A 23,552-nucleotide genomic window follows, 5' to 3' on the forward strand; every position below is an offset into this window, starting at 1 on the left:
GAAACTGCCTGATGGTCCAGTGGTCGGGACTCCGCACCTGCACTGCCAAGAGCCTGCGTTCAATCCTTAGTCAGAAAACTAACATCCCATACTATACAGCACAGCCAGAAAAAAAAAAAAAGGGCCCAAAGGATATGGGCAGAGCCCTAACAGTGTCTGTTGCAGAGGGAGAAATATCTTAAACCTCTGAGGGATTCTGCTAAAATACCCTCCCCACAGCTCTACCTGGGGCTTCCCAGGTGGCACTAAAGGTAAAGACCCTGCCTGACAATGCAGGAGACACAAGAGACGCAGGTTCAATTCCCGGGTCAGGTCTGTGTAGTCGAAGTTATGGTTTTTCCAGTAGTCACATACGGATGTGAGAGTTGGACCATAAAGAAGGCTGAGCGCCGAAGAATTGATACATTTGAATTGTGGTGCTGGAGAAGACTTGAGAGTCCCTTGGACGGCAAAGAGATCAAGCCAGTCAATTCTAAAGGAAATCAACCCTGAATATTCATTAGAAAGATTCATGCTGACAAGTGTTAGAGAGGCTGGGGAGAAATGGAACACCTGTGCAACTCCTCTTAGGGATGTAAAAATGGTACAGATGTTGTGGAAAAGAGCATGGCAGGTCCCTCCTCCCCAAATTAAAAATACAATAACCAGTTCTAGGTACGTAATGTACAAAGTGACGACTATAGTTAACACTGCTGGATGGTATATATTAAAGATGTTAAGGCAGTAGATCCCAAGAGTTCTCATCACAAGGAAAAAAACTTTTGTATCTGTAGATGATGATGGATGTTCTCTAAACTCTTTGTCATCATCATTTCATAATATAAGTAAGTCAAAGCATTATGCTGTACATCTTAAACTTACATGGTACTGTAGGTCAATTGTATCTTAACAAAAACTGGAAAAAAAAATAGAATTACCATACAATCCAGCAAATCTACTTCTGGGTATACATGAAAAAGAATTGAAAGTCAGGTCTCAAAGAGACATTTGCACACCCATATTCATAGTAGCCTGATTCACAACAGCCAAAAGGTTTAGAAACAACCAAAATGTCCATCAGTGGATGAACAGGCTGAGCAAAACGTGGCCTATCCATATGATGGAATGCTATTCAGTCTTAAAAGGGGGAAGAAAATTCTGACACAAGCTACTACATGGACGAACCCTGAAGACATCATGCGAAGTGAAACAGGCAAGTGTTTAACACTCAGTTGTGTCTGACTCTTTGTGACTCCATGGACTGTAGTCTGCCAGGCCCCTCTGTCCATGGGATTCTCCAGGCAAAAATGCTGGAGTGGGTAGCCATCTCCATCATTATTTATACGAGGTACTTGGGAGCAGTCAGACTTACAGAAACAGAAAGCTGAATGGTGACTGCCAGCTGGGGGAAGGGAAGTGGAGAGTTATTTAATGAGAACAGTTTCAGTTTTGCAAGATGAGAAAGTCCTGGAGGTGGATGGTGGTGATGGTTGCACAATGAGAACGTCTTGAATGCCACTGAACTGTTCACTTAACAGTTCTAACCCCTCCACAAGCCCTCTCTGAACTTTTAGCAATGCAATGCTAGAGGTGTGATTTCTGGTAACCTCTATCTCCTGCTTACTGGCTCTCTCTAGACACCGCACTGAGCCCGCCATGCCTATTTCATGCACTGTTCCTTCTGCCTGGGGCACCGTCCTTAAAAAAACACCATTCATCCTCCAATCCTCAGATGCTTCTTCCAGGAAGTCTTCCTTGACTACCCTACCCAGAACAGGGCAGATCCTCCAGTTATAAACTCTCTTCACCCCTGGTCCTCCTTTTCAAAGCACTTCTCGTGCTATTTGTAGGATCACAGACTGACTTAATGTCCGCCTCCCCCATCCAAGTCTCGCACACAGTCGGGACTCATAATTTTTTGCCACGCACTGTGAAAGTGAAGTTGCTCAGTCGTGTCTGACTCTTTGCGACCCCATGGACTCTAGCCTACCAGGTTCCTCTGTCCATGGGATTTACCAGGCAAGAGTACTGGAGTGGGTTGCCATTGCCACACACTGTGCTGGACCCCAACTCGCCTAGTCTTCAAAACAGACCTAGGAGGTTGGTACAATTGTTTCCACTTCACAGATGAGAAAACTGAGGTACAGAGAGGCAAAGGGACTCACCTCAGGGCACACAGCCTGTCATTGCTAGCTGGTTTCAAACTCAGCTCTGCCTGAAAGTTACTAGCTGAAGCTCCAGAGGAAACAGCCCACCAGGGGCAGAGCCTCTTCCCCACCTCCTGCCCCAGGCTCCTTCCAGTGCTGAGTCAGCCAGGGAGAAAGCAGGAGACTCTCCCAGCCCAGCTCCTCTCCATCTTCCTGACAGCAGAGTGAGTCAGCAAGGCAGGTCCCCCCAAATCTGGCCTCCAGAATCACATTCCTGCCTGCCCCCGTGCCCTAAGCTGGCCATCCCCTCCCTTGAAACTCATCAGGAGCTGAACTCAGCTCTGCCCAAGGGGCGCAGAGCTAACGTGGCGCTGCTCTGAGTCTGGGGTGGTGAATTCTCAGTCCGTCTCCTTGCCCTCTCATCCTCTTCCCTGAGTCAGTAAGGATCCCCAGGGAATCCAGAGAGGGTCAAATATTTTTCCCTCTGTGGGTAAGTTTTAAGGGTCAGGATGGACAGGAGAGGGTTGCAAATGCAATGAATGCCCTGTCTAAATGTCTAAAACCACCAGGGCTGCCGGCAACGGTAGTGATGAGCTGGAGGGGGCGTGCCCTGCTGGAAGGCATCCAAGTTATAAAATGAAAGACTGCAAGGAGATCAAACCAGTCAATCTGAAAGGAAATCAACCCTCAATATTCACTGCAAGGTGTGATGCTGAAGCTTCAATACTTTGGTCACCTGAGGCGAAGAGCCGGTTCATTGGAAAAAGACTCTGATGCTGGGAAACACTGAAGGCCAAAGGAGAAGGGGGCGACAGAGGATGAGATGGTTGGATGGCATCACAGACTCAACGGACATGAGTTTGAGCAAACTGCAGGAGACGGTGCAGGGCAGGGAAGCCTGGCGCACTGCAGTCATGGGATCACGGAGGTGGACACGACTTAGTGACTGAACAACAACAACCCCACACTACCAAAAAACAAAGCCAAAACCAAAACCATGGCGGCTAGACTAGCCCACGGGCTGTCAGTTTTCAATCCTATTTCAGTAAGACTGGTGTGGAAGACCGGGTAGCTGAGAGGAAAGGCAGCCTTGAGTCTGCGCCCGTTTTGCTGCCAGCTCACTGGGTGACCCTTGCTGTGTTGTGCTTAGTCACTCAGTCGTGTCTGACTCTTTGTGACCCCATGGACTATAGCCGGCCAGGCTCCTCTGTCCATGGGGATTCTCCAGGCAAGAATGCTGGAGATCATCCCCTTCTCCAAGGCATCTTCCCAAGCCAGGGATCAAACCCTGGTCTCCCACTTTGCAGGCAGATTCTTTACCATCTGAGCACCAGGGAAACGGCCCCTTTAAGGTGTCTGGACCTTGCCTTCCTCACCTACAGGGCAGTCTTCATCAAACCCAGCCTGGCCATCAGATCTTGGTGCCACATGTTTTGTTAAGTGCTTCTGCACACACCCTTTATAACTGACTATCAAACTGTAGATGGGGGCTTCCCAGGTGACTCAGTGGTAAAGGATCCACTGCCAATGCAGGAAACCTGGGTCAGGAAGATCCCCTGGAGGAGGAAATGGCAACCCACTCCAGTATTCTTGCCTGGAGAATCCCATGGATGGAGAAGCCTGGTGGGCCACAGTCCAGGGGGTCACAAAGAGTCGGACACGACTGAGCACGCACGTGTGCACGCAGACTGTAGACTATCAAAGTCCACGCTGCCTCCATTAAGAAGCCAAACAAGTCCACAACTCCAGTATCAAGGGGACAATTCTAATTGTTTCCATTTTTTGGTTGGGGCCCATCAAGAAAGGCTCGGGTTTTCATTACCTGAATGCTTTCTCTAAATGTTGTTACCTGAAGCCAAAGGCACGTCCTTGTGCATGAGCAGGACAGGAATGGGCTGTGTGCTTCGTCGCTCACAGGAGGAGGGATGAGGGGCTGGGAGGGGATAGCGTGGAGTCACAAGCTTCTGGTTCATCCTCCCTGGCTGAGGAATGATCCCCAAAGATGTCCAGTCCTAATCCCTAGAGCCTGTGAAGTGTGACCTTACGTGGCAAAAGGGGCTTTGCAGAGGTGATTAAATTGAGGCTCTTGGGATGGGGGGATTGTCCAGAATTATCTGGAGGGCTTTAGATGTCATCACAGGATTTTTATAAGAGGGAGGTGGGAGGGTCAGAGTGATAGAGATGCGAAGGAAGCAGAGGTCCAGACACTGAGAGAGACAGTGAGTGACTGGGGGAGAGGGAGGGAGGGAGACGGGTGGAGGGGGGAAGTGTGGGGGAGAGGGAGGAAGTGGGGGTGGAGAAAGAGAAAGATGCTAGGCTGGTGACTTTGAAGATGGAGGAAGAGGCCAAAAGCCAAGGAAGTAACGCAGGAAGCTTCTAGAAGCTGGAAAAGGCAAGGGAATGGACCGTCGCCTGGAACCTCCGGAAGGAACACGGTACTGACACCTTGATTTTAATCCAGTGAAACCCATTTTGGGCTTCTAAGCCCCCAGATAACAAATGTGTGCTCATTTTAAGCCACTGAGTCTGTAGTCATTTGTTACAGCAGCAAGTGGAAATGAAAACACTCATCCAGAGTCAGTTACCTGCAGACATTAAACTACTCTCAAAGACATCTCACGTTCTTAACCTCACTGACCAGCTCCCACGAGAGGAGCGGAAGGTGTGAGCTGGGGTGGAAACTCCCCTCTCCCAGCTCCTGTCAGTACACGCCCTTCTATTCTCTCACCCCCACGGCTGGACCCCAACAGGGCAAGTCCTCCGAGGAGTGGAAAATCACAGGTCTCCCACCAGGACCCCAACCCAGGAGCAGAAAACACTGCTATTTTCCAGAGGCCCCTCGGCCTTGTGACAACCGCTCAGCAGGCCAGGTGGAACCCTGCTTCTGAGGACAGGGCTCGGGAGCCATGCAGCCTGGCTTCAAATCCTGCTTCCCCACTCAGAGCTGTGCGACTTTGGGCAACTCAACTTCTCTGTGCCTCGGTTCCCGCCTTTATAAAACGAGGCGGGGGTCGGCAAACTGTAAAGAGCTAAATGTTTCCCCCTCTGTGGGCCAAGTGTTCTCTACTGAAGCCATTCAACTCTGGTTGATCCTGTGAAAGCATCAGCCATAATAACAAACAGGCATGACTGCATTCCAATAAAGGTATACTTAACAGACACTGAGGTGTGAATTGAGTTTTCATGCATCCTGAAATACCGTTCTTTCAAAAATTGTTTTCGATCATTTGAAAATATAAAAACAATTCTCAAGAACTTCTCTGGTGGCCCAGTGGTTAAGAACCTGCCTGCTAATGCAGGGGACATGGGTTCAATCCCTGGTCTGGGAAGATTCCACATAAGCAACCAAGCCCGTGAGCCACACTACTGAGCTCGCGAGCTCTAGATCTGTGCTCTGCGACAAGAGCAGCCACCGCAGTGAGAAGCCCGCGCACCACAAGTAGAGAGGAGCCCTCCCTCAGCATAATGAGAAAGCCTGTGTACGGCAACGAAGACCCAGATCAGCCAAAAATTAATTATGTCATTAAAATAAGTAAAAAACATCCCCAGCTCCTGGACTGTACAAAACCCAGCAGTGGACCTGATTTGACCTGTGGGCTGAACTTTGCCAGCTCCTGAAATGCAGGGCTAAACGAGCTCACTCATGTGCTTTGAACATTGCCTGGTTCACACTCAGTGTTCAGTACAACAAGCGCTGATTACTATTTTTTCCAGAGGTGAAAATTGAGAGTAGAGATAAAGAGCTTACCTGTTAGCTTGTTCCCCTCGGGACTGCGAGGGTTAGCCCTAAATGTCCAGTCTCTCTGTCAGATCTGTGGAGATTTTTTTTTTTTTTTTTCAGACTTCCTTCTTCCCAAAAGGAGTGTCCTGGAATTACTGGGCCCTGGTAGTCTGATGCCAAACAAGTCCCTGGCCCTCTGAGGTCACACGTGGAAGGATGAGGGCACTGGGTGGCTCAGTACTATTTCCCCCCCACCAAAAAATCTTAATTTGGACCCCTTCCCAAAGCTACTACCACCTTCTTCCCCAGTGGCTTTGCCAGCCTGCTCCCTGCCTCCACCCATTCCAGTTGATTCTCCCACTGCAGCCAGTGGGATCCTTGTAAAAACTGGAATCAGATCGTGTCCCTCCTGGGGACTTCACTGGCAGTCCAGTGACAACAACAAAAAAAAACCCCAGAAGATGTCCCTCCCGTGTTCTAAATGCTAGCATGGCTCCCATCTTATGCCTAGGAACGGACCCACTTTGCACAGTGGTCCACAAAGTGGAAGTGGAGTCACTCAGTTGTGTCCAACTCTTTGTGACCCCGTGGACTGTAGCCTACCAGGCTCCTCTGTCCAGGGGATTTTCCAGGCAAGAATATTGGAGTGGGTTGCCATTTCCTTCTGCAGTGGTCCACAAAGCCCCAAGCAATCTGGCTTCCCTCTCCTGTCTCCTCCCTCATCCTTCACCCCCTAGCTCACTGTTCTAGCCACTCCGGCCTCCCAAAGTTTGTGACATGACATGGCCTTCTGCTCCTGCCTCAGGGGCTTTGCACGTGCTGTTCTGCTATATCTTTGCAAAGCTTCAGGCCTCTGTCCACAGAGAGGCCTGCCCTGACAGCCCAAGGCAAAGTGGTCACCTCTCTCCATCTCACTCCATCACATCCCTACCCTGTTTTGTGATCCTCATCGCTCAGTGAAATCCTGTGGATTTACCTGACCTGTGAGCCTGTTTCTCATGTGCGTCCCCAACTAGAAACACAAGCTCCATGAGGGCAGGAACTGAGTGGTTTACTCCTCACGTGTAGCACAGTTCCTGGCACATAATAGGTGCTCAAGAAATCTTTGTTGAATGAGTGACTACATAAGAGGACCTAGGTGAGAAGTGGGTGGCCTTTCCCAGCCTGCAGGATCCCGGGCCAGAGGCTGGCAGGACTTTCAAAAGGGCAGCTACCTGTGTAGTCCTGGGAGACAGTAAGCCAGAGAGGGAGGATCTGGATTCAGCAGGAGGCAGCAGTGAGTTCACGTCCTGGCTCTGCAACTTCCCTCACGGCCAATTTCCCCTCCCTGAACCTCAGCATCCTCATGGGCAGCACAGAAATCATCAGACTCATCTTGGGGGGTTGAGGCCAGGATTTGGTGAGTTCTGCACAGCTCTGGCTGGCTGAAGAGCTCAATAACTCAGAGAGATTATCTGACCCAAGCCAGATAACCCCTGTTTTCCTGCCTCCAAGAGGCAGCAGTCAATTTTATAACCTAGAGTAACCGCAAATCACTTTCCCATCTGTAAATTGGGCATAATTACCTGTTTGCCTGGTTCAAACAAAGGGCATGAAGGTACTCTGCGGCCCCATAAAGTCGGCGTGGGTGCTAAACACACTCTCAGCTGTTCATTCAGGTGGGGAGGAGTTTGTTACTCTGTCCTCCCTCCGAAGAAAATATGAAGCGAGAACCCAGCCCCCTGACTTCAGATTTTCACTCCGGATCCACTGTGACCTCCCCTCCCCTTACAGACATCAGAAAGAATGATGCGAGTTCCCTGCAGCCTGTCTCCACCGTCTGCATACCTCCCTGCCTCAGGAGGAAGCCACCTTGCTCTCATCACCGTTTGGCCTTTGGTGCATCCAAGTCAAAGGCACTACCATCCCCCACCGGCCAAGACACTAAGGCCAGAAATCTGGAGCCTTCTTTGACTCCTTTCTTCCACCACTTTGCCCCTCCATCCAAACCATCAGTACCTCTTGTGCTTCTGACATTTACTCCAAGTCCCGCCACTTCTTTCCTCTCTGCACAACCATCACCTGGGAAGCTGCCAGAGCTTTCCCACTGGTCTCCCTGCTGCTACCCTCAATCCTCTCAGTCCATTTTCTCCAGAGAAGCCAGAGACATTCTTTGAAGAAATAAATCAGATTTATGAGAATTCCCTGCTGAAAACCTTCCATGGGCCGCCCCTCCCTCCCCCACTGTCATAAAACAAATCCCACCTCCTAGCTTCAGCTCCTAAGGCCTCTCGTAATCTGACCACCACTACATCTCCATCTTCATTCTTAACCTTCTCCCCACTGACTCACCCTGTTCCAGCCATTCTGGCCTCCTCACAGTTCTAGAAATCCACTACACTTGTTCCTGCCTAAGGGCCTTTGCATATGCTTTTTTTCCCACCTGGAATGTTCTTCCTTCTGGCGTCTGTTACAAGTGGCTTCCTTTCTCCACTCAGAGCTTGGCTTCAAGTCACTTCCTCCCAGAAGCCATGTATGATCACCCAATCTGAAACAGCTGTAAATACTCCCTGTGCCTCACAGCCTCCACTCCGCAATACCACTTCATCCTCTTCATCTGCAGAGCACCTAGCATTTTACTGCCTGAAATCTACACGTTTATTTAGCCATCCTCCTAGGAGATTGTTCACTCCATCAGGACAGGGATTTTTGTCTATAGTATATGTTCCCTGGCATATTCCAGGGTTCAGCTCAGTGCTTGGTACACTGTAGGTGCTCAGTAAATACCAAATCATGTGAATACATTCCCACCTGATACCAGTTTGCTGCGTGGATACTCACGTCTACCACGCCAGTCGGGCTCACACCTGAGGCTGGAAACTGGGAGCTAATGTGGGCCCCTGCAGATGGGGCCCTGGCCCCGGACACTGTCTCCACCATTTGCAGCACACAGAGCAAACTCAGGACCCAGGATACATTCAGCAGTCCTCCGGCCATCAGCCCCCAAGGGGCCCGGCCCTCACCCGATGCTTCCCCTTCCGTAGTGTTTCAGTTCCAAACAGCTGGCACCTCCAGAGGCCTGCTGGGTAGGAGTGAGAAAGGGACAGTGTCACAGAAGACCAGACCGCAGGACCCCACAGGAGGGGCCTGAAGAACGCCCCTCTCCCATCCCCCTCCAAAGGAAAGCTGATGCAGAAGCCACATTCTGGATGGGCCTGACTCATCTAGCAGACAGAGTACATAGCCCTTCCTCCTGAGCCCCCTGTAGTGTTTCCATGGAAACCCAGGGCAATAACTGCCTCTGATGGGGAAATCAAGGCCCAGGGGGAAATGAATTGCTCAAAGTCACACAGCCCGTTAGCAGCAGAGCTTGGCTGGACTTTAGCATCTGTCTTTTCCCTCAACACTAGGGAAAAACCAGCTTAATTTTTCTTCCAAAGAAATTAAACTGGAAAGGGGAAAAAGAAAAAAAGAAAGTCCCTGGCACACTAGTTTTCTTCTTTTGGCTCTTCCACTTGTTGCTAATGAGACTGTTTTGCCTTCAAGAAAAACAAAGCCCAGAAAACAACGTTTCTTTTTTTTTTTTTTTTGTAAATCTTTGCTCAAAGTTCTGGCGGGGGGGAGGGGGTGCCTGTGGGAAGGAAAAGGGAGCAGAAGGGCCTGTCTCAGCACTCTTTCCTCACCTGTTGACAGGCTCTTCCCTTCCGCAGTTCTCTGTGACTGCCCTTGGCACTGGCTTGGAGCCGACACTCCAGGTCTGCAATACAGGCTTAGCCACTGGGGCGCTATGCGGCCTTAGGGCGGTCACTCCACGTCTCTGAGCCTCTGATTCTTCATCTGTAAAATGAAGACAAACGCGGGCGCGTCAGAGCAAACGATAAGGGTTCATTTAACAAGGGCTCACGCCCTCAGGTGTTCCCAACTTAAGGATCAACACGAGTCTATTGGCAGCCGATTTCTCGTGCTCGCTCACAAGGGAGCATTTATTGAGCGCGGCTGTGCGCTTCTCCGAGGCTAGACTTTCAGATGCTCGGAAGATCTGCAGACCTGATAGGAGCAGAGGCAGGAAATTGGGGTTACGATCACTTCTGCTGCAGCACTTTCTAGGTGCGAAACCCCGGGAACGTCCAAGTGCTCCCTTTCCCAATCCTGGCGGATGTTGAGCAGATGAACTCCGGGTGCGTGATCCTCCCGCCGCGCCCAGGCGGGCGGGGAGGCTCCTCTTACCTCCGGCCGGGCCTCGGACCCGCAAACTCCGCACCTCAACCCCGCCGGGCTTCACGGCCTTTCCAGCCTTCGCCCGCTGGCTCGCGCCGCCCGACCTTCTGCCCCAGACTTCTCGGACTCTCGCTCCGCTCCGGCAGCCGCATCCGGGTCTGGTCCCGGGGATTGCCCCAGGCCCGGCCCCGGCTCTCCCCGCGCCGGCCACGCCCCTCATACAACCCCGCCCAGCGGACACGCCCCCAAGGACTCGCCCCTTCCCTTAAAGGCACGGGCGCCCTGCGCGGTCCCGAGGGTCTTCCCCACTCTCCTTCCTGTCCTCGGTCACCTGCAGGTCGGTTCTGCTTTCGCTGCTAAAGCAGAAGCCGAGATGAAACCTCATGCATATAAACCATAGGAGGCCTGAGAGGAACTTTTATACGGTGAAACTAGGGGGTTCTCTTCCCAAGGGAGGGGTGGTCGAGTCGGCGTCAAAATTCTTGTGGTAATCAATGGTGATAAGTATCTGAGAAGTACCAAGTTGGTAAGATTCCCTGGAGAAGGGAATGGCAACCCACTCCAGTATTCTTGCCTGGAGACTCCCATGGACAGAGGACCCTAGTGGGCTAGAGTCCATGGGATCGCAGAGTCGAACACAACTGAGCAACTGACACTTTCACTTCGTGAACGCCCTGACTGAAATGCCTGTTTGTGAGATCTCCTAATTGGGTTCAGCGTTTCCATCTAGTAGGCTGGTCTTTAAAAGAAGAACATGGCAGGGAATTCCCCTGTGGTCCAGCGGTTAAGACTTTGCCCTTCCACTTCAGGGGTCACCGGTTCCATTCTTGGGTGGTAAACTAAGATCCTCGCAATGGGGCCAAAAAAAGACGACGACGACGAATATGGCAAATAGGTCAAAACAGGTGACTGGTCTGCTCGCCCTGCAGGATCTAGTTCCTCCTCCCCAGTTTCCCAGCCTCCTTTCCTTCTGTTGCTGCTGCTAAGCTGCGAAGTCACTTCAGTCGTGTCCGACTCTGTGTGACCCCATAGACGGCAGCCCACCAGGCTCTCCCGTCCCTGGGATTCTCCAGGCAAGAACACTGAAGTGGGTTGTCATTCCCTTCTCCAGGGGATCCTCCTGATCCTGGGATCCAACCCTCTTCTCCTGCATTGCAGACAGATTCTTTACCATCTGGGCCACCAGGGAAGCCCCTGGAGTAGGATAGGGCACCGAAAGAGTGATCTGGGGGTTTCCTCCTCCAACAGCCTCCACCACCACAGGTTGCACACATCTCATCTCACCACCTCCCTCTCTCCAAGTCTGTCCTGTCTCCTCACCACCTTGAGGACCGAGGCCCAACACTGAGCCCAGCGGTCGATAGAAGCCCTTTACCATCTAGCCAGAGCTCCCCTTGCTGATTTCATCTTTTACCCCCACCTCCACCCTCTCCTGCTCTAGCCAGGGAAGTAGGGGACTTAACAGTCGGCCACACCTCTGCTCCTTCAGAGGCGCCTGCCTGGGTTGCCAGCCCTTCCCTTGTCTCCCTGACAGACTCCTCCTTAGGTGCTAGACCCTGCTCAAGGGCCACCACCTCTGGGTGGTCTTTCACTCTCCTCCCTGCCCACCCCTCCCACCACCCTCACGTTCTTTGCCTTCAGAGCACTCTAGCTCCCCACCCTAGAGAGGATGACATTGAGGTCTAGAGCATATCTTTGGAATCTCGGCCCGTAGATAATAGTGATTTACAGAGTACAGTTGCCTAGGTGACAGTGTCCTTATGCTTGTCCCATTTAATAGCCCTGTGGATAGGGACAGAGTAAGGGGCAAAGTAGGTGACTAAATAGTTAATCCACTAGGGGATTGTAAGTAAAGAAAAAAGTATGGGAGACCCCTGGAAATTAACAATCACTCAAGAATGCAGGCTTGCTTAGCCATAAAACCCAGCAGTTCATTTAGCAACAGAACCATGAGTCATGGCCCCAAACAATAAAACAATGGTGGCCTGAGCCCCATATCCTGCCCGGTGAGCTCAGAAAGTTAATGACCCCTAGGACATGCTCTCTGCACACCTAAAACAAACAGTAATTTATGGAAAGGTGACATTTCAAAGTGAAAGGCCATCATTGTATTGAGACCTAAAATAATTTTTCCATAGTGCCGTACGAGTCCTCCAGGTTGGGCGAGAAAACTCTCCTGCCCAACCTGGAGGAGGAACTGATGATGGAAACATGACGTCTACTCAAGAATGAAGAAGGTGGTGGTCTTTTCCCCCCTTCCCACTTTTGATTATAAAACTGTAGCCCTAAGTTCTTGGGGTGCAGCACCCTCTCAGCTGCCTGAAAAAATCACCTCTTACCTATCATTTTGCCTCTCGCTGAATTCTTTCTACACTGAGACATAAAGGACCCCCCCGGAAATTCCACCTAGTGGTTTTACTGTAGGGTGAGGGCTACAGAGATCCCCATCTCGCAGATGAGGGAAATCGAGGCTCAAGGAGATGAAGCAACCCGTCCCCAAGGCACCCAACAGGAAGTGGCCAAGCTTTGCACCTAGGTCTGAGTGACCCCAGGTGAGTCCCCTTCACCACTACAGACTAAATGTCCTGTATCACTCCACAGTAAGGCTAGATCTATCTGACATTCGGCAGCTGTATTCAGAAGGCCCAGGGACTGTGTGGTGTCAACTGAAAAAAAACACAACCTGGCGTCTCAGTTTTATTGGGACCTTACTGAGGACGATAGCCAGACAGATAGCCCCTCACATAGCTCTGAGGAACTGCTCCAAAGAGGTGGGGGAGAAGCCAGTATAATTTTTTGGGGCCTGGAAAATACATGTAGTCAAGCATACATCTTGGTGAAAGTTTATTGTTAATGACAAAAATATAGACATCTCAAGTTAATGATTTTAGGGCTTTTCTATGGATGTGAAGATGCAAAAATCTGGGGTCATTGAAATCTTCCCTTAGTTATGCATCTTAGCTTTCTGGGGGACATATATCCAAACCCCAGAATGCTCTTTCAACCCTAAATGCTCTCTAGGGTGCACTGCAGTGGGTCGTGATTGAACCTTTTGCAGAACTGGAAGATGAGCCAGAGTCTGTTCTTTTTATCCACAGTGGCAGTGTCAGGAACAAAGCAAATGTTTGGGGAAAGTGTGAGCAGAATAGGCTCAAAGGGGAACTTAAAAGAGGAAAGAGAGAGAGAATTAGAGCTTCCAGTCTTTACTGGAGAGGCCCAAAGACTTAGAAGGTGCCTTAAGCATACCTGAGTCTCATCTGCAACCAACACAAGTTCCTTCTTGATCCTAGCAGCCCTGGGCAGAGTCATACCACACCTACTTGAACCCCCCCGGGGACAGGGTGCTCATTACCTACCATGGCAGCCCAGTAATCAGCAAACAGTATCAACTTCGAGGAAGTGTTTTCATTGCCATTGCCAGGAGTTTGCATGGGCATAACCCTTCTAGAAGCAGACTTGCCCATTGATAAATGTCAATCTTGAGAGCCTTGAAAACATATGTGCTTTTGTGCCTCTGTCGCTCCCGGAGCTTTTCTGAAGAGGAGACCATTTGGACAGCGCTCTAAGCCTGGGAGTGTTTGCTATGTCATCTTCATGTTTGTGCAAACACTGAAAATACCCTAAATCTCCATCCGTGGTGGACTAAGGAAAGAGCTGATGTATCTCCTGTGAAATACTGTTGTGCGGCCATTGCATACCCTGTTGTTCCTTCTTTTTTTAAAGAACAGAGGGATTTATTTTATTATTTTTATTCATTTCTTTAGGTCTCGCCGAGTCTTCACGCTGCACCAGGGCTTTCTCTAGTTGCAGTGCACAGGCTTCTCGCTGGGGTGGCTTCTCTTGTTTTGGAGCACGGGCTCTAGGCACGTGGGCTTCAGCAGTTGCAGCACAGGGGCTCGTTAGCTGGGGCTTGTGGGCCCTGCAACCCACTGGCTCAGTAGTTGTGGTGCACAGGCTTACCTGCTCTGAGGCATGTGGCATCTTCCTGGACAAGGGATGGAACCATGTTCTCTGCATTGGCAAGTGGATTCTTATCCACTGTACCCCCCAGGGTAGTCCCTGAGGTGGTTTTTCTCCTTTACCTCCTCTGCTTCCTTCAGAGAGATGAAATCTGCTTTTCTAGATCATGCATATCTTAGAAGTTTTTCTTCTAAGGAGAAAGTGTCTTTTAAACTAGTGGAGTGTCTTTTAAACTCGTGGAAGCAGTTTAGATCGCTATGTGGTATCCGGAAGTCAGAAGAACTCTGAACTAATTGAGGGGAGAAGGGATGAGGCCAGAGATCAGGCCACCCCTAGCTCCTTGATTTCTCCTTGGCTCCTCCCCAGCATCGTACTACAGAACTCCCTCCTGTTCCTGGAGAACATCCAGTTAATCGCCACCAAGATATTCCAGATATAGTCTGCTTCATCTCTCTACGGAGGCTTATAACATTTTTGCTTGCTTGGTTTTTTTTTTTAATTTATTTATTTTAATTGGAGACTAACTACTTTACAATATTGTATTGGTTTTGCCATACATTGCCATACATCAACATGAATCCGCCACAGGTGTACACGTGTTCCCAATCCTGAACCCCCCTCCCACCTCCCTCCCCATACCATGCCTCTGGGTCATCCCAGTGCACCAGCCCCGAGCATCCTGTATGCTTGCTTAGTTTTTAAAAATGTTTTATTGTGGACCGTGTTATACTTGCAAAATGAGGCAAAACTTGTTTACAGTTTGTTAACTGAAAAAAAATGCACAACATAAATGCTGTGTTAGGTTTTATAGGGTTAAGTCCTCACTGAGGACTGTAGCCAGAGACAGAGCCTCTCAGATAGCTCTGAGGAACTGCTCCAAAGAGTTGGGAGCACTCAGAATATATATAAACTCTGTTGTTGTTCAGTGGCTAAGTCGTGTCTGACTCTGCGACCTCGTGGACTGCAGCAGGCCAGGGTTCCCTGTCCTTCACTATCTCCCGGGGTTTGCTCAAACTCATGTCCAAGTCAGTGATGCCATCCAACCATCTTATCCTCTGCCACCCCCTTCTCCTGCCCTTAATCTTTCCTAGCATCAGGGTCTTTTCCAATGAGTCGGCTCTTCATATCAGGTGGCCAAAGTACTAGAGCTTTAGCATCAGTCCTTCCAAAGAATAGTCAGGGTTAATTTCCTTTAGGATCGACTGGTTTGATCTCTTTGCTGTCCAAGGGACTCTCAAGAGTCTTCTCCAATACCATAGTTTGAAAGAATCAATTCTTCGGCACTCAGCTTTCTTTATGGTCCAACTCTCACATCCATACATGACTACTGGAGAAACCATAGCTTCGACCAAATGGATCTTTGTTGACCAACTGATATCTCTGCTTTTTAATATGCTGTTTAGGTTTGTCATAGCTTTTCTTCTAAGGAGCAAGTGTCTTTTAATTTCATGACAGCAATCACCATCCTCAGAGATGATGATTTTTGGAGCCCAAGAAAGTAAAAATCTGTCACTGTTTCCACTTTTTTCCCATCTATTCACCACGAAGTGATGGGACCAGATGCCATGATCTTAGTTTTTTGAATGTTGAGTTTTAAGCCAGTTTTTTTTTTTTGTCCACTCTCACCCCCATCAACAAGCTCTTTAGTTCCTCTTCACTTTCTGCTATTAGAGTGGTATCATCGGCCTATTGAGGTTGTTGATATTTCTCCTGGCAGTCTTGATTCCAACTTGTGATTCATCCAGCGTGGAATTTCACATGATGCATTCTTCATATCAGCTAAATAAGCAGGGTGACAGTATAAGCCTTGACATACTCTTTTCCTAATTTTGAACCAGGCTATTGTTCCTTGTCGGGTTCTAAATGTTGCTTCTTGACCTGCACACAGGTTTCTCAGGAGACAAGTAAGGTGGGGGCTGAGAAATACAAGTAGTCGAGCATTCATCTTGATAAAAGATTACTGAGAATCACTAAAAGCAGACATCTCAAGTTAATGATTTTAGCGCTTTTTTCTATGGGTGAGAAGACACAAGAATCTGAGGTCATCGAAATTCTTCCCTAGATATGCATCCATCTTGACCTTGTAGGGGCCATCTATCCAAAGCACAGAGAGCTCCCTCCTGTCCTTCTGCATCCTGAATTTCCCTCAGGGTGCACTGGAGGTGGGCCACTGCAGAGGCTGATGACTGGATCCTTGTAGAACCGGAATGGCAGCACCATTCTTTCTTTACAAGTTTAAAAATAATGAAATGAACAATGCCCTCCATTCAAGTTAAAAAAACAGAACTATCAGTAACCTTGAAAATGACGTGGAAGTGTTAGTAGTTCGGTTGTGTCCAACTCTTTGTGACCCATGAACTGTAGCTTGCCAGGCTTCTCTGTCCATGGGCTTTCCCAGGCAAGAATACTGGAATGGATTGTCATTTCCTTTTCTGGGGTCCATCTCCTTTTCCAGGGGATCTTCCCGAAGCAGGATTGAACGTAGGTCTCCTGCGTTTGCAGGCAGATTCTTTACCACCAGGGAAGCCTTTGCCCTGAAAAGCCACCAGGGAAGCCCTAGGAGTCCCTGAAATCACCATCAAACTGCTGATTGTAAATCATTCCATCACTATATGTGTAAAACTTTCTTTTGTTCTATAAACATATATATTCACATATATTATGTATATATGTATCCTCTATAAGATAGTATCTATATATAATACATATAATATATACATATTATATAATATATAAAATGTTATAATGTATGGTATATATTATATATACTATATAGCTATATAGAATTGATGTATAAAATAATTTTGTATACTTTATATATCATATATCTATTAATAGATTTATATACCTATTGTATTATATATCTATTTATCTATTTTATATACCTATACATATAGCTTTACCACTATGTAAGTATTCCTAAGTAGGCTTCCCTTGTAGCTCAGTTGGTAAAGAATGCGCCTGCAATGTGGGAGACCCAGGTTCGATCATGGGTTGGGACAATCCCCTGGAGAAGGGAAAGGCTACCAACTCCAGTATTCTGGCCTGGAGAATTCCATGGACTGTATAGTCCATAGGGTCTCAAAGAGTCAGACATGGCTGAGTGACTTTCACAGGTAAGTATTCCTAAGCAATGACTTGGGCTTCCCTGGTGGCTCAGATGGCAAAGAATCTGCCTGCAATGCAGGAGACCCAGGTTGAATCCCTGGGTCTGAAAGATCCCCTAGAGAAGGGAACGCAACCCACTCCAGTATTCTTGCCTGGAGAATCCCACAGACAGAGGAGCCTGGCGGGCTACAGTCCATGGTGTCGCAGTCAGACATGACTGAGCATGGAGCAGCAGAAGCAATGACTTGTTTAGTTTTGCCTGTTTCTGAATTTTATGTAAATCAAAGAGTACTTTATGTGTTCCTCTGTGACTTGCTTCTTTCTTTCATCATCCTGTTTGTGAGCTTCATCCCTGTTGTCTCTGTGCTGGCGGTTTGTGCCTTTTCTGTGCTGTGTAATAATTAGTTCATGGCATGACTGCACGGACGTTGATCTCTCCACTTTTTTCTGCTGATGAATATATGTGCTGTTGCCAGGTTTTTGCTACCAATGGCATCTTTTTTACATTTCTTCTGGTGCATTAATAAAATAGTTTTTCTAGGGTATTGTTTTGGTCAGTGTTCAGAGAAACAACCAGTAGGAGATACAAGTTTAAGAGATTTATCACAGAAATGTAAGAGTTGATCATCACTAGTTTAAAATATATTTTTTTATATCAAGAAATGAATTTCCGTGACTGGGGGGGGGCGGCTAGGCAAGTTCGAAATTCACAGGGTGCCTGGCTGGAAATTCTGGGGCCCCAGCCGACCACAGCAGCGACTGCTTCTTCCCGGAAGCCTCAGCTCTGCATTTAAGGCCTTCCAACCAATTGGGCTGGGCTTCCCAGGTGGCGCTAGTGGTCAAGAATCCACCTGCCAATGCAGGCAGCACCGGTTTGATCCCTGGGTCAGGAAGATCCCCTGGAGAAGGGAATGATCACCCACTCCAGTATTCTTGCCTGGAGAATCCCATGGACAGAGGAGCCTGGCAGGCTGCAGTCCATGGGGTCACACGAGTCGGACATGACTTAGCGACTAAACCACCAACCAAACAGTTGGATCAGACCCACGCAGAAAATCTAGAATAGCCTCCCTTACATATAGTCAATTGATTACAACTTTAATCACATCTATAAAATCCTTTCACAGCAACACCCAGCTTAGTGCTTATTCAATAACAGGGGACTGTAGCCCAGCCAGGTTGACACCTAACACTGACCTTCACATTTATAAGGAAGAGTAGTAAGTGTGCATCTTTATACACAATATCCTGTCATTTGTTACAAGTGTCTTCCCTTTCTTATTGGAAGGACAGAAAAGCTTGTTCAAGTCTGAAAATCAATCAAATAATGAACACTGCTCTCTATCTCCTTCTAAGGACCCACCGCAGACTCCCTCATCATTGCTGTGATTTGTACTTTTCCCTGTTGGCAAAGTTGACAAGTTATCATCAGCTTAGTAACTATCTGCATTTTCTTTTCCGTGAACTGCTTGCTCATATTCTTTGAGTATTTTTCTATGGTGCCTAGGCCACTATGGGCTTCCCTGATAGCTCAATTGGTAAAGAATCCACCTGCAATGCAGGAGATCCTGGTTCAATTCCTGGGTCAGGAAGATCCCCTGGAGAATTGATAGGCTACCCACTCCAGTATTCTTGGGCTTCTCTTGTGGTTCAGCCGGTAAAAAAAATCCGCCCGCAATGCGCGAGACCTGGGTTCGATCCCTGGGTTGGGTCACCTGGAGAAGGGAATGGTTACCCACTCCAGTATTCTGGCCTGGAAAATTCCATGGACCATATAGTCCATGGGGTCACCACTGTGTCATTAATAAAATTGTTAGATCAGTGTTGGTTGGACTCTGAACACTAAAGCAGTTCCCATCTGGGGGCCCCTGTATGCAGCAGGTAAGAATTAGGTCTTTGTATCAGCAAGATCTGGGACTCTGCTCACTTGAGTTTGTTCCTGGGGGACGTTACCTCTCTTCTTGGACTCTGTTTTATTTTTGTCTTTAAAATGGGGTTCTAAGGGTTCCCTGGATCTCTTAGTGTTATGGTGAAGATTTAAGGAGAGAAGGCGTGTCATGTGCCTGGCAAGTGGATGTCAGGTGTCGTTACCAGGGGTTAAGTCTAAGGAACATGACTTGCTCGGTGGTCACATGCAGACACCTGCGGTGCCTGGTCAGCAGTGGCCACAGGCGGTCACATGGCCTATCGGGAGGATCAAAGGCCGTGTCCTGGGACAATGCTGTCACAGCAGAAGGGCCGGCTTCATGCTCACTGGGTCATCCCTGGGTGCTCTCTGCCCAGGAGCTCTACTCTCTTAAATGATGCGAACTTCAAAAACTGGCTGGAACAGGGTAGCCTTTAGACAGGGGCCCTGGTAGGGTGGGGGGAAGGGGAGTGCACAGGCCAAGATCCTGAGGATGTTAAGGTCTGCCCCTTTGCCCGGGGCCCCAAGTCAGCTGAGGGACGAAGGGAGTGGCCTTGGAGGGTGGGATGGGAGAGGCTTCCATGTCTTCTGGGCTTCTGTAGTGCCTGGCACTGCACACAGCCCTCTCTCAACAAGTCCATATGGTGCAAAATGATTATGATACCCTCTTTACTGGAGCTCAGAGAGGTGAGGTCACTTCCCCAAGATCACACAGCCAGCAAATGATGGAGTTGGGATTTGAAGTCAAGTCTGTCTGAACCCACAACGCCATGCTCCTTCCTATCCATTACCCCTCACTGCCTGGCTAGTGAGAGAGGGAACTGCCCTTGCTTTCAGAGGGTCAGTCCACAGAGAGCACACAGACCACATGCCAATGGGAAGTGTCACCCAGAATTCCCCATGGACAAGCAGTGTGCTTAGAAGGCATTAGTGCTGAGAAGTAACCTTTACTGAGTGGCACGGTCTCAGGTGCTGTGCAAGGGTCTTATTTAATCCCCCGCAGTGCTATGAAGTGGTAGGTCCTACTCTTGGCCCCTTTATAGAGATGAACAAACTGAGGCACGGAATGGAGCCATAGCTTTGGACAAGGACCCCCAGGGAATAAGGGTTGGCGTGGGGGCACAGGTCGAAGTCTGCCTTTGTATCCCTTTTCTGAGGACAGCAGGAAATGGTATTAATCGGAAAAATTTGGGAGTTGGTGGAGTGCGCCCTCTGGTGGCAGCCTCGATAGGCAGCGTCTATAGAGCCGTGGAAAGTGAAAGTGAAGTCGCTCAGTCGTGGCCGACTCTTTGCGACCCCATAGACCGTAGCCTACTAGGCTCCTCTGTCCATGGGATTTTCCAAGCAATAGTACTGGAGTGGATTGCCATTTCCTTCTCCAATAGAGCCGTGGAACTGAACTCAAATCCCCATTTGGACATTACCTCACGTGACCGGGTGGCTCACACAGTAAAGTGAAGAAGTGAAGTGAAGTTGCTCTGTCATGTCCAACTCTTTGCGACCCCATGGACTGCAGCCTACGAGGCTGCTCGGTCCATGGGATTTTCCAGGGTACTGGAGTGGGTTGCCATATCTGCTTGCAATGTGGGAGACCTGGCTTTGATCCCTGGGTTGGAAAGATCCCCAGGAGGAGGGCATGGAAACCCACTCCAGTATTTATCCCCGGCTTGGGAAGATCCCCTGGAGTAGGGCATGGCAACCTACTTCAGTATTCCTGCCTGGAGAATTCCATGGATCCAGGAGCCTGGCAGGCTACAGTCCATGAGGCCTCACAGAGTTGGACACGACTGAACAATTAAGCACAGCTCAGCACAACATATGACCTAAGCAAGTCATGTCACATGCTTGTGCCTCAGTTTCCACATCTGTAAAATGGGGGTAGTAATAGTAAGGACTTCTTGGGTAGTGGTGAGGACTCCATAATGGAAAGTGCTCACAGGTTGATTAATAAATGGTTAACAGTGACAGGTATTCACGCCAAAGGAGGGACTCCTCTCCTGGTGGGAAGGGAACTAGAGTGCCCACTCTGCTCCAGCTCACCAAAGGGATGGGGAGTGATGAGAGGACATCCTCAAAGCTTTACAAAGTTACTTTGGGCAAATCAAGGACCATCCCATTACCTCCAGTCACCCTCTCCCCTCCTTCACGGGCTGCCTTTCTATTTTTCCAAGACCATAACAGCCAGGACATGTCAGTGCAGCCTGACAAGTCAGCCTCCCCCATCTGGCTGTGACCACATACCACGTCTTGGCTAATCTCCCCCAAACCCTGCCTTTCTCATGCCCTTCACTTCCCAGCTCAAAAACCATACACGGCTCCCTATAACTCCCCAAATTCACTGCCCACCATCTACCGTCAACCTACCCTTTTGAACTACCTCTTGTTCTCACCCTCTGCTCACAGCAAGTCCATAAGGCACACGGTCTCAGAGTTGCTGAGCTCTGAGCCAGGCTGGGGGCAGGGAGAAAGCTGAAGATAGGGCTTGTCGTCAGATCCAGCCAAGCTGCTTTACTCTCTGCCCCAGCCTCGTTCAGGCTGTACCCACCGCTGAGAAAGCTGTCTTTTCTCTTTGATTCTAATGTCACTATCTGAAGTTAGAAACAGCAGAAACCAGCTGCAGGAAACAAGAGTGTGATCAATATAACCTACCACTGCTTAAAGATGTGGATGCAGACTTTGACATGTGCATAGACGTTGGATATAGACACATAGATATAGAAAGGCATAAGGATAGACAAATGGACACGCTTGTAGACATATAAATAGGCACACACCTATTATCCCACCAGCAGTCTGCAAGAGTGTCTTCGCATCCCCTCCAACGTGTTATTGTCTTTTTTCTTTTTAAAATTATAGCTACCCTCACTAATGTGAAGTGGTATTTCATTGTGATTTTGATTTGCATTTCTTTTTTTTTTTTTTTCACTTTGATTTTATTTATTTTTTTTTCTTTTTTTTTTTTTTAATTTTATTTTATTTTTAAACTTTACATAACTGATTTGCATTTCTGTAACGACTAATGGGGCTTCCCTGACGGCTCAGACAGTGAAGAATCCGCCTGCAATGCTCGAGACCTGGGATCGATCCCTGGGTGGGGAAGATCCCCTAGAGAAGGGAACGGCTACCCACTCCAGTATTCTTGCCTGGAGAATTCCATGGACAGAGGATGTTGAGCATCTTATCATGTACTTATTGGGCATTTGTATATCTTCTTTGGAGAAATGTCCATTCAAGTCCCCTGCCCACCTTTTAATTGGGTTTTTGTATTTTTGTGGTTGAATTGTAGAAGTTCTTTATATGTTCTGGATTTTAAACCCTTATTAGATGTAGTATTTGCAAATATTTTCTCCCATCCTGTGGGTTGTCTTTTTACTCTCTTAATGGTATCCTTTGAGGCACAAAAGTTTTTAATCTTAATGAAGTCTAATTATCTATTTCTTCTGTTGTCTAAGCTTTTGGTGTCACATGTAAGAAACCATTGCCAAATCTAAGGTCAGGCAGATTTCCCTCTATGCTTCCTTCTAACAGCTTTATAGTTTTAGCTCTTAAAATTTAGGTCTTTGATCCACTTTGAGTTAATTTTTGTATATGACATAAGGAAGAGGTGCTTATCAGCACCATTTGTTGAAGAGAACATTTTTTTCTTCATTGAATAATCTTGGCACCCTTGTTGAAAACCAACTGACCATAGAGGTAAGGCTTTATTCCTGGGATTTCAACTCTATTCTATTGGTCTACATGTCTGTTCTGAAAATACCACCCTGTTTTACTTACTTTCACTTTGAACCAAGCTTTAAATCTGGATTCCTTGAAACCCCATATGGATTTCAGGATGAGTTTTTCATTTCTGTAAAGGAAATACTATTGGGATTTTGATAGGAATTGCATTGAATCTGTATATGCCATTGGGTAGAATTGTTATCTTAACAACATTAAGTCTCCAAATCTGTGAACATGGCTCCATTTATTTTTTTAGAATCCTTTGATTACCATTTTAATAGGGGATTCTTAAAAGTGGTAATGCCTACAGAACTCAAAGACTTGAATCCCTAGTGGTTAAATTTGAGGCTGATGGGAAAGACTCGTTTCTCTGACACAACGTAGAATGCTTTCAGAAATACCACAGGTCAATTCAGTAGGATCTATTCAGTGTCCCTAGCTTGGGGGAAGCCGAATAGAAAGACAAAGGTTGTTTCAGAGCCTTTGGTCCACGATTCCTCCTGTATGTCAACCAGCAGTATGTGAGAATACCAGCTTGCTGAGACATGCTTTACTGTCTGGATCATAACTCAAAATGAACCTCCCCAGGACTTACCTGGTGGTCCAGTGGTTAAGACGCCACACTGCCAATGCAGGGAGCTCAGGACTGATCACCAGTCAGGGAGCTAGACCCACATGCTGCAACTAAAAAAAATAAAGAAAGATCCAGCATGCCTCAACTAAGACCTGGTGGAGCCAAACAACCACCACCACCACCACCCGAAACGAACCTTCCTGCCCTGATTGGAGCACTCCAAGCCTTCCAGGACTGGCC

At 48.2% G+C, this 23,552-nt stretch overlaps 1 protein-coding gene across 1 annotated transcript in view; it reads right to left on the reverse strand.

The window, feature by feature from the left end:
* SLC8B1 (solute carrier family 8 member B1) overlaps positions 1-23,552 on the reverse strand; it is a 46,929-nt gene that overhangs the window by 19,367 nt on the left and 4,010 nt on the right. Inside the window, exons 2-4 of the mRNA XM_055550745.1 lie at positions 23,334-23,422; positions 9,510-9,873; positions 8,668-8,908 (exon numbers count right to left, since the gene is read on the reverse strand). Of these exons, the coding sequence (XP_055406720.1) occupies positions 8,668-8,823 (156 nt within the window). The 5' untranslated portion in view covers positions 8,824-8,908; positions 9,510-9,873; positions 23,334-23,422. The remainder of the gene's footprint in view (positions 1-8,667; positions 8,909-9,509; positions 9,874-23,333; positions 23,423-23,552) is intronic.

This window comes from Bubalus kerabau, chromosome 16 (genome assembly GCF_029407905.1).
Source record: "Bubalus kerabau isolate K-KA32 ecotype Philippines breed swamp buffalo chromosome 16, PCC_UOA_SB_1v2, whole genome shotgun sequence".
In the NCBI taxonomy this organism is placed as follows: Eukaryota; Metazoa; Chordata; class Mammalia; order Artiodactyla; family Bovidae; genus Bubalus; species Bubalus kerabau.